Source organism: Ciona intestinalis, unplaced genomic scaffold (genome assembly GCF_000224145.3).
Source record: "Ciona intestinalis unplaced genomic scaffold, KH HT001148.1, whole genome shotgun sequence".
Lineage (NCBI taxonomy): Eukaryota > Metazoa > Chordata > Ascidiacea > Phlebobranchia > Cionidae > Ciona > Ciona intestinalis.
Window position 1 is genome coordinate 23,764 of NW_004191469.1, and position 10,451 is coordinate 34,214.

General features: G+C 36.0%; 1 protein-coding gene across 1 annotated transcript; it reads left to right on the top strand.

The window, feature by feature from the left end:
- Positions 1–1,873: 1,873 nt before the first annotated feature.
- Positions 1,874–10,451, top strand: tgfbr-ia (transforming growth factor beta receptor; the record flags this gene model as incomplete). The annotated part of the gene is given in 12 exon segments (NM_001078366.1): positions 1,874–2,046; positions 3,144–3,239; positions 4,016–4,139; positions 4,412–4,527; positions 5,368–5,489; positions 6,100–6,177; positions 6,810–6,906; positions 7,515–7,705; positions 8,098–8,244; positions 9,283–9,367; positions 9,859–9,950; positions 10,427–10,451. Coding segments are annotated over 12 exon segments (1,267 nt in total), but the record flags the coding sequence as incomplete, so codon positions are not given.

The window sequence follows — 10,451 nt, forward strand, 5'->3', positions numbered from 1 at the left end:
TTGAGGCCCCCGGCTGGCATTGAGACATTTTGGGTGCCGGGGGCAGANGGGTATGTACCAACGAATACCCANACGTGGTTACCCCGACGTAACAGGAATACCACGGTATACTGTCATTAGGCGTACAGGCATTGATTTAAGTTTGCCGCAATCGGAAAGAGAAAACTAAGAAGTGATATGTACATATTTTAATTGTTCGCTGTTCGGCACATTATTAGTGTGAGCTTAATGTATCTTATATATCCTCACATGGCGGGGCAGCGACAGTCGTCGTGTTCTCCTTTCATATGTCTGGTATTTATAGTTTCATATGACTTACCACGGCTGGAAATGTGTGGTTACTTGGTGATCACTGTAAATTAAAGTTACATAAGTGTATTGACTTGTAAGTGAAGACGATCACGAGGTCTCGAAGATGAAACACATGCTATGTTTGACCGGGCCGTGGCACAATGGCTGGCGCTCCTGTCTGTTGGCAATGGACTCAAGGCTCTCAAGGCTCAACCAAGTAGTTACTAATGGGTCGTCCAAATTATTAGCCAAACAAAAAAATAAGTTACACACATGGTAACCCGTAAGCAGGCACGAGGTCTATTAACACCAGTGTTATAACGACTGTCGATTTCCGGCTACGCGAGGATAAGGTATTCTTTCATTCATTATGTTATAACGAAGTGCTATTCATTTAATCCGCCACCCTATACCTATCCTATACAAAAACACATTCATACATTAGACCTTTCTTTTCTTTGGAGATTTTAAAATTGTTTCGGAGACTTATTATATACATAACATCTGCAAATGTTCTACCAAGAATGTCACCCGAAAGTAATCACCCATAGAATTTGTATACGTGGTAACTTATAATGCGGGCACGGGTGAGGGTAAATAAGTTACATTCACAAAAGCTGTGTTTTCCACAATTATAACACGTATATGCTCCATTTAAACTGCTTTAAAATTTTCACTTTAATAAGTTTGTGCTGTAAGCTATTTAGTAAAGGTAATTCGTAGCTCGCCATCAGTTTTATGTGTTTGCTGCCATTGCTTTGAATAAAAAAAAGAATGTTCAGGAGCTTTTTTTGTTTACTACCAAATGGGATGAGAAAAAAGACTAAAAAGTGTCCCATCTTCCCCCGCATTTATTTAAAACACGATCTTGACTATTTAAAAACACTACCAGGGGGTTTGAACATTATGTTCTAAAGGCATCCCATCTTACCCCAAAATACTACTTATACACCTCGAATTATTTAGACGTCGAAACGCCGGTAGACATAAAATATTTGCAAAAGCTTTTTTTAAGTGTTACAACTAAAAATAGCTGTTGTAATAATGTGTATATGCTATTCCGTGAAAGTTTTTAGGGCGTCGGGCTTTAACCCGGAACTTCAAGGCGCGGTCGTCGCTCATGCTAAATTAACGTTGTGGGCCTATGTGTCCTTCAGAAAGACACATATTTTTCTTTTGATTTACTGTTGATGAAAATTTAGTTAAAATAAGAAACAAGTACAACATTTTATATTTACCAACACAAAAGACAAAAAAACGCAAAAAATAAGTTGCTTCGGTGAGCCTTGACGTCCGTACCTTTGTAAGAAACGTAATCGCTTCTGGCTATCTTATGAAAAGCGTTAACGGCGCCCGGGTGTCTGGAAAGTGTCAATACAAAAGCGCTGACCCGTGATAGTCGACAAGAAATAATAGAACAGTAAGCAATACAGACGGAGTCGAGGCGCTGCTTTGGACTAAATTTAGAACTTCTGCATGCCAAGATGCAAGCTTATGCGTTGTGAGGTGTTAGTAAAACAAAATAGACGTTTAATTTGTGTACGGTATCCAAATTTAGTACAGTTTTTTGTTGTTGTTTACAGCTAGTTTATTAAGTTGTTAGGTATAATTCTGGCAGTATTTTGTTGCTAAATAGCCTTCTGCAGCAATAAAATACGACTATGCCATTTGGAAATAATGTAAAGTGTTTCAAAAGGGCTGTTATTGTGTTTTGTGTTTCAATGCTAGTAGCTACAACAAAAGCAATTCAAAACGGTATGTGACTTGTTTTTATACATAAATCTAATACATTATATGTTCATTAGATGTTTTGTGTTTTATATTTAGTGTGAAATACGTTATTTTCTTTTTATTCGTTCTTTAATTTAATCTTCGCTGTTATATTTTAGGTGATCAATAAAATTGACCTTATGCTACTTAATAAATTCCAATAAATTCTCAAACTTGTATATATTTGCAATAATTTGTTATACTGTTGACTTTTACAATTAGGTTTTTAATATAATCTGCTTGTTTTAACTAATAAATTTTGTCCAAACATATTCTAAAGGGTTTTCCCATAGGCAATCTTTCTAAAAGGCAGGGGAGGCAGGGATGGTTAGACACACATTCCTGTGAAACTAATTCATTTTTTTGGTTTTAATGTTTACTGATTAAACCAGTTCAGAAAAATTTCAGGGTAGGTCTGCCCACCCTGCCACCCCAGTTTTGGCGCCCAAACCCTTTGTTTAAGTCTTTATCTCTGTCTGCAGAATAGGGCAGTTCCTGACGAGACTTTTATTTTTGACAGTTATTTTTTAAACTAATTCACTTAATTTGATTTAATTTTGTTCCTTGTTTTATTAATTGGCATGAATAGGACAAATTACTGCGTGCATAACCAAAAGTTTGCAAACAAAATCGCATATGCCCCTGCCATGCCCTGTCCTGAAATAGAAGAAGTCTAATTTTCTTTGATTTTCAATATGTTTGATTATATAATTAAAAATTTTGTTGTACAATTATCACAAATAAAGTACAGTTTTTTAACCAAAACTTTCTGCTAAATTGTTTCGAGTAACTTTGTTTGGACTGCACCTGCAAGCGTAGTTAAAATCAAAATAAGGCTTTCTATAAGTATCGTAAGCAGACATGTACATTTTAGAAAAAAAACAAAGTGTTTCTTTATTTAGAATGATAAGCAGACTTTGGCTCGAATTAAACAAAACATTGACATAGTAAAAAATTTTGTCAATAATTAAAAATACCTTTACGCAGAAATTGTCTATTCCAGACTTTTCTGGCAGAAAATATTTTTTTTATAAAATTTAGTTACCGTATTCTTTTTAATTATTTTATAATTCATGTTTCAGTTTCCGGCATCGTACCAGATTATATTGATAACAGAAATGGAAGTTTATCGGGACGATTAAATGGTGGACCAGACATGGAAAATACAGAATTAACGGTATTTGTGTGTTTCATTCGTATTCTGTTTATTTTAGATATTTAGGTATTATAATATATGTGTATGTGTACAGGGTAATAAAGGAGTTATAACACAGGTGTTTTGTTTCATACACCCCGTGCCCGCTTAAAAGTTACCACTTGTGTAACTTTGTGGATAATTTTATATAAAATGGGTGTTGGGTTCTTAAACCTGGGAGTCTCCAGTTACGAGACACTCACTGAATTGAGCCACCACAGTGAGCCTTGAACCTGGGAGCCTCCAGTTACGAGGCAGACACTGAATCGTAGCCACCACAGTGAGCCTTGAACCTGGGAGCCTCCAGTTACGAGGCACACACTGAATCGTAGCCACCACAGTGAGCCTTGAATCTGGGAGCCTCTAGTTACGAGGCACACACTGAATCGTAGCCACCACAGTGAGCCTTGAACCTGGGAGCCTCCAGTTAAGAGACACACACTGAATCGTAGCCACCACAGTGAGCCTTGAACCTGGGAACCTCCAGTTACGAGGCACACACTGAATCGTAGCCACCACAGTGAGCCTTGAACCTGGGAGCCTCCAGTTACAGTCACACACTGAATCGTAGCCACCACAGTGAGCCTTGAACCTGGGAACCTCCAGTTACGAGGCACACACTGAATCGTAGCCACCACAGTGAGCCTTGAACCTGGGAACCTCCAGTTACAGGACACACACTGAATCGTAGCCACCACAGTGAGCCTTGAACCTGGGAGCCTCCGGTCACAAATCACAATCTGATTCTAAATTACCACAGTTTCCCATTTGAGGAAGAAATCTTTCGTTGCATTTGTTCTTCCACTTTGGGTGGTTGCGATGAAAACGGGATGTGCAACACTTCTGGCCAGTGTTTCACATTCATGAACTCCGCTAAATCGAGGTGCAGTGACGGAGAATTTAAGTTAATTTAAATATTTTTCCTGGGTTGATTATTATATAATGGAGAGGTCAAAGTTTTGCCCTAATATATCCCAAACATAGGGAACCTCATTGATTAATGTGGTGAATGCAATATACTTTGGCACTGCTTGTTTGTATAGACACCTAACAAAATGTTGGCAGAAAAACGAAAAATACCACAACATTTACCGACAAAATAACATCAAACATGATTTGCATTTCTAGGTTTAATTTTTCTTTACTTTTTATCAGTGAGAACCAGAAGAAAGGTTGTTTCACTCATAACCAAGGTCGAATGCAATGTTTAGAGAAAGGGAGTGTTGCCGTACATTGCTGTATTGGAGATTTGTGTAACCAAGCAAGGATAGGTAATCTCTATTTAATCACTTAATTATATGAAAAAAAAATGTATGTATATATAGGCAACAATTTTGCCTATGAAGTTATATAGTATGGTGGGGAAGATGGGATACCTTTAGCACATAATATCCAAATATTTTGATGGGGTTTAAAACAATCACCAACGGTCCATGAAAGCCGGGATCCGTTTTCATCGAATGTTTTTTGTTTACTACAAAATGGGACGAGAAATTAGAATGGAAAGGTGTTCCATCTTCTCTCACTCTACCATATACATACAAAAAATAAAGAAATAAAAAAGTCAATTTATAGCAAACCTAAAAAACAATATTAAATCAATAAATTCTGCGAATCTGACTATGGTCTGGTGCTCATAGAGTTGAACGATTTTTTTGTAAAGAAATACAGTTAGTATCTGAAGCTACGAAATATGTAGCAGTAAAACAATTAAGGCCAATCGGTTGAATAATAAACTGTACATAATTCGTATATATATATTATATTTCGCCCAAATGGCAGTGTCTTTTTCAAATAGTACCCAAAACTCAAGTTTAGATAATTCAATAATTGTAACTGTACCTTGCTACCTTTAACAATTATATATATAGTAGAGTGGGGAAGATGGGACACCTCTACTTTCCATTTTATCGTCCCATTTGATGGTAAACAAAGAAATTTCAAGGAATTTTAAAACCATATCCTTGCGGCTTTTATAGACCATTGTTAATTGTTTAAAACACGATCAGAATATTTGGATATTATGTGCTAAAGGTGTTTTATCTTCTACCTTACTATATATATATATTTTACATTTTTTTTGTTTTTTTTTACATTTTTTTTACTTTTAGAAACGGAAGAAAACAACACAAGCCACCTAGTGGTGATAATTATCAGTGTTTTTCTCGGATTTGTCTTTTTGTCGGCAATCGCTGCTTTCTTTGTTCATCGTATGCATGTTAGAAGGATGCAGGTTTGTACCTATGGGGGGTCTTGTGGTACATATAGGCGCCACTTTAGGGGTGTCTGGAGTGTCGTGCCACCCCTAATTTTTAAATTTAGGGTAAAATTATGTATTTATCACCAAGTTTTACAGATTATGAAAACAAAAAACCTGTGTTATTACGGCTGTCGTTGCCCACCATACGAAATTAAATGAGTTACATATGTAGTAATTTCTAAGCTGACATTAGGTGTATGAAACAGAACACCCGTGTTATAATGACTGTAGTTGCCCTGCTATGTGAGGATAAATAAGTTGCATGCGTGGTGACTTGTAAACGCGCACGAGGTGTATAAAACAAAACACCCATATTATAACGACTGTCATTACCCCGCCATGCAAGGATCAATTAATAAGTTGCATACGTAGTAACTCGTAAGCAGGCACGAGGTGTATGAAACAGAACACCCGTGTTATAACGACTATCGTTAACCCGCCATGAGAGGATATATAAGTTACATATGTAGTAATTCGTAAGCAGGCACGAGGTGTATGAAACAGAACATCCGTGTTTTAAACAGTCCTATGTCCTAGCACTCGAGGATAAATGAGTTACATTTATTCATATCACATATTACAGGAGCTGGAGAAGCAGAGAGAAGCTGGCAGATTAGAAGGAGGGCTCCGCGCCACACGTGTTAATGAAAGCACTCTTGCTGTGAGTAAGCACGTCTAATTGCACATAAGGGGAAAATTGAACAATTTTTACAAATTTGTTTTACTTTTCTTTCAAAATTATTGTTAAAAAGGGCTAATTTACACTCATCATTTTTGGCAACATTTTTTATTACTTTTATATTTTCTACATATTTTTAAATAGTTTTTTATTGATATACCGTTTAAGATCCTTATTTTTTCTACATATTTTTTAACGTTTTCTTTATACTTTCAAATATTTTAATTAACCCCCATTTTTTTGCCCCAGTAGTTTTTAATACTTAAATATTTTACAAAATTGTTTACACTTTTTTTGTTATTTGTTGATACTTTCCAACTCCATGTACTTTAAAATATTTATGGTTTAGTTTTTTTCATATTTTCAATGAATATTCCCAAGGGATTCTATATTTTTTTTAATTTTGGATATTTTTTAATTGCACATATATTTTTTTACAGCACTCATGTTTTTGTTTTCTCCAATTTTTTTAACATTTTTTTTTCAGGAATAGAATTATTTTTTTAAATAATTTTTTATATTTTATACATATTTTGTTGTTTATTTTTTATATACCTTTCAATAATTTTTTTGTTTCCAAATATTTTTTTTTAATGAATATTCCCCAACCCCAGGATTGGATGGAGTCGGCCACATCTGGTTCCGGTTCAGGTCTTCCGTTCTTGGTCCAACGAACGATGGCCCGTCAAATACAACTCGTTAATTGTATCGGTAAGGATTCAGTATTTGACTTTGCTTTTAATACCAATGGCAGAAGTCACTGATTTTTAAACTTTTAGCTTTGATATTTATTTGTGGGTGAGGTCCTTGTCAAGGACCTGGGATTTAGGCCAGATTTGACCCATTACCCTAACACCCGGAAAGCCCATTTAAGTCCTTCATGTGAGTATGTAACCATGGCATAATTCTGCCCAATATATTCTGATAAGTTGTCTCACTCTCTCACATGAAGAAATACATAAAGTTCGCATACACGCACAATTTTTAATTCATAACAGGTATTTGTATAAAAAGTCCTGACAGTGTTTCCAAACATTTTTGAGTGTTTTTGATAATTTTTCCCAGTGTTTCCATATTAAAAATTTATCCAAAAAGGTCTGGTGTTTCCAAATAATTTTTCCCAGTGTTTCCTTACACAAAACTAACCCTACACCTCCACTAGGCAAAGGCAGATACAGCGCTGTATAAAAAGTCCTGACAGTGTTTCCAGATAATTTTTCCAGTGTTTTCATATAAAAAAATCTCCCAAAAATTCCAGTGTTTTCAGATATTTTTTCCCAGTGTTTCCCTCCATAAAACTAACCCCACCCCTCCCACAGGCAAAGGCAGATACGGCGCTGTATGGAAAGGAATGTGGCAAGATGAACCAGTTGCCGTGAAAGTATTCGCATCACGTGATGAGCAATCATGGGCTCGTGAGACTGAGATATACAACACAGTATTACTAAGACATAGCAATATACTGGGATATATCGCATCGGATATGATATCCAGAAACTCTGACACAGAGGTATTTTTTGTGCTTGTTTTTTTGTTTGTTTTTTTAATTTTTTCTGTTTTTTTTTGTTTGTTTTATGTCTGTTTGTTTTTTTATTGTTTGTTTGATTTTTATTGTTTGCTTGTTTTCTTTTGTTTGTACCATTAAAAAAACAAGAACAGAATAAAAAAATGCTTCTTTATTTTTCAGTTTGTATTTTGAATATTTGTTTTGCCTTTTTTTCTTGTTCTTGTGCTCGTTTTAACTCTACTTGGATTTTTTTTGTGTTTGCCATTTTACTGATTTCATGTTTTTTTGAAGCATAAAAATATTTTACTGCATTTAAACAGAATTTTAGTTTTTATACATTTTTTAAAACACCTTTATTTTATTTCTTTAATAATTTCAGCCATTATTCTTTGCAGTTGTGGTTGGTCTGTTACTACCATCCTAACGGTTCATTATATGAATATCTGCAACATAATGAATTAGACCATCAGCTCATGTTACAACTTTGTCTATCTGCTGCTAATGGTCTCACACATCTACATACTGATATACTGGGTGTCTTCAAGCACCTTATGCTCACTGTTGAGTTATAACATGGGTGTCTTCTTATACACCAGACACACATGGTGTGTTCATACACCTCATGCTCACTGTCGAGTTATAACATGGGTGTCTTCTTATACACCAGACACACATGGTGTATTCATACACCTCATGCTCACTGTCGATTTATAACATTGGTGTCTTTTTATACATCAGACACACATGGTGTATTCATACACCTCATGCTCACTGTCCAGTTATAACATGGGTGTCTTTTTATACACCAGACACACTTGGTGTATTCATACACCTCATGCTCACTGTCGAGTTATAACATGGGTGTCTTCTTATACACCAGACACACATGGTGTATTCATACACCTCATGCTCACTGTCGAGTTATAACATGGGTGTCTTCTTATACACCAGACACACATGGTGTATTCATACACCTCATGCTCACTGTCGATTTATAACATGGGTGTCTTTTTATACATCAGACACACATGGTGTATTCATACACCTCATGCTCACTGTCCAGTTATAACATGGGTGTCTTCTTATACACCAGACGCACTTGGTGTATTCATACACCTCATGCTCACTGTCCAGTTATAACATGGGTGTCTTCTTATAAACCAGACACACATGGTGTATTCATACACCTCATGCTCACTGTTGAGTTATAACATGGGTGTCTTCTTATACACCAGGCACACATGGTGTATTCATACACCTCATGCTCACTGTCGAGTTATAACATGGGTGTCTTCTTATACACCAGACACACATGGTGTATTCATACACCTCATGCTCACTGTTGAGTTATAACATGGGTGTCTTCTTATACACCAGGCACACATGGTGTATTCATACACCTCATGCTCACTGTCGAGTTATAACATGGGTGTCTTCTTATACACCAGGCACACATGGTGTATTCATACACCTCATGCTCACTGTCGAGTTATAACATGGGTGTCTTCTTATACACCAGGCACACATGGTGTGTTCATACACCTCATGCTCACTGTCGAGTTATAACAATATACTTACAGGGCAAAGCAGCAATAGCACACAGAGACGTTAAAAGCAAAAACATTTTGGTGAAAAGTGATCTGACTTGTTGCATCGCTGATCTAGGTAACTAAAACTACTTTGGTTTGTTGCTTTTATTTAAAAACAATTTGTTTTTTTAACTTTATTTTTGTAAAAACATAGCAGGCATTGGTAAAGAACATTCTGGTTGGTTACAGATTAGATAAAAATGGTCACATATTTTTTTAACTCCAATCTTGCTTTTTGTATTTATATATATTTAAGATGTATTTATATATATTTTTAATTTATCTTTGCTTTGTTCACCCCTTTTTTTCTTAAAAATTTTACATTTTAAATGACCCATCATATATAATGGAAAATATCAAAATTCCGAATGTTAAACGCTGTCTCTCAACTGTCTTAGTAGTGAATTATATTTGAAATTTCCACGTCTCGCAAAATAAATAAAAAACAATTTTTTTTTTAAATTCCCCTCAAAAATAATTTTTACAAATAATTAGGACTACCAACCTCTTTAACTCTTTTTCTGCGCTACTGGTTGTATTATATGTGTATAATATGTTATTTGACAGGGTTGGCAGTTACTCATAATCCCGAAGAAGGAAAAATTGTGATTCCTAAAAATAATCACAGAGTTGGAACCAAACGTTATATGTCGCCCGAGGTAAGTTTTGTTGCTCGACTGTGGGCATGGGAGTGGCAACCATGGATAAGTCACTCAAGTTCCCAACCACGAGGGTATAAATGACCAAACCAATCAAAAGTCATGTCTGCTTATCCACACACTGTAATAGTTTCAGCAACTCGACTGTGGGCATGGGAGTGGAAACTTTAGATAAGTCACTCAAGTTCCCACCCACGAGGATATAAATGACCAAACCAACCAAAAGTCATGGCTGCTTATCCACACACTGTAATAGCTTCAGCAACTCGACCGTGGGCATAGGAGTGGCAACCATGAATAAGTCACTCAAGTTCCCATCCATAGGGATATAAATGACCAAACCAACCAAAATTCATGCCTGCTTATCCACACACTGCAATAGCTTCAGCAACTCGACTGTGGGCATATAGCTTCAGCAACTCGACTGTGGGCATGGGTGTGGCAAACACAGAAACTAATGTAACTTATTAATCCAGGTATTGGACGAATCCCTAAGCACAT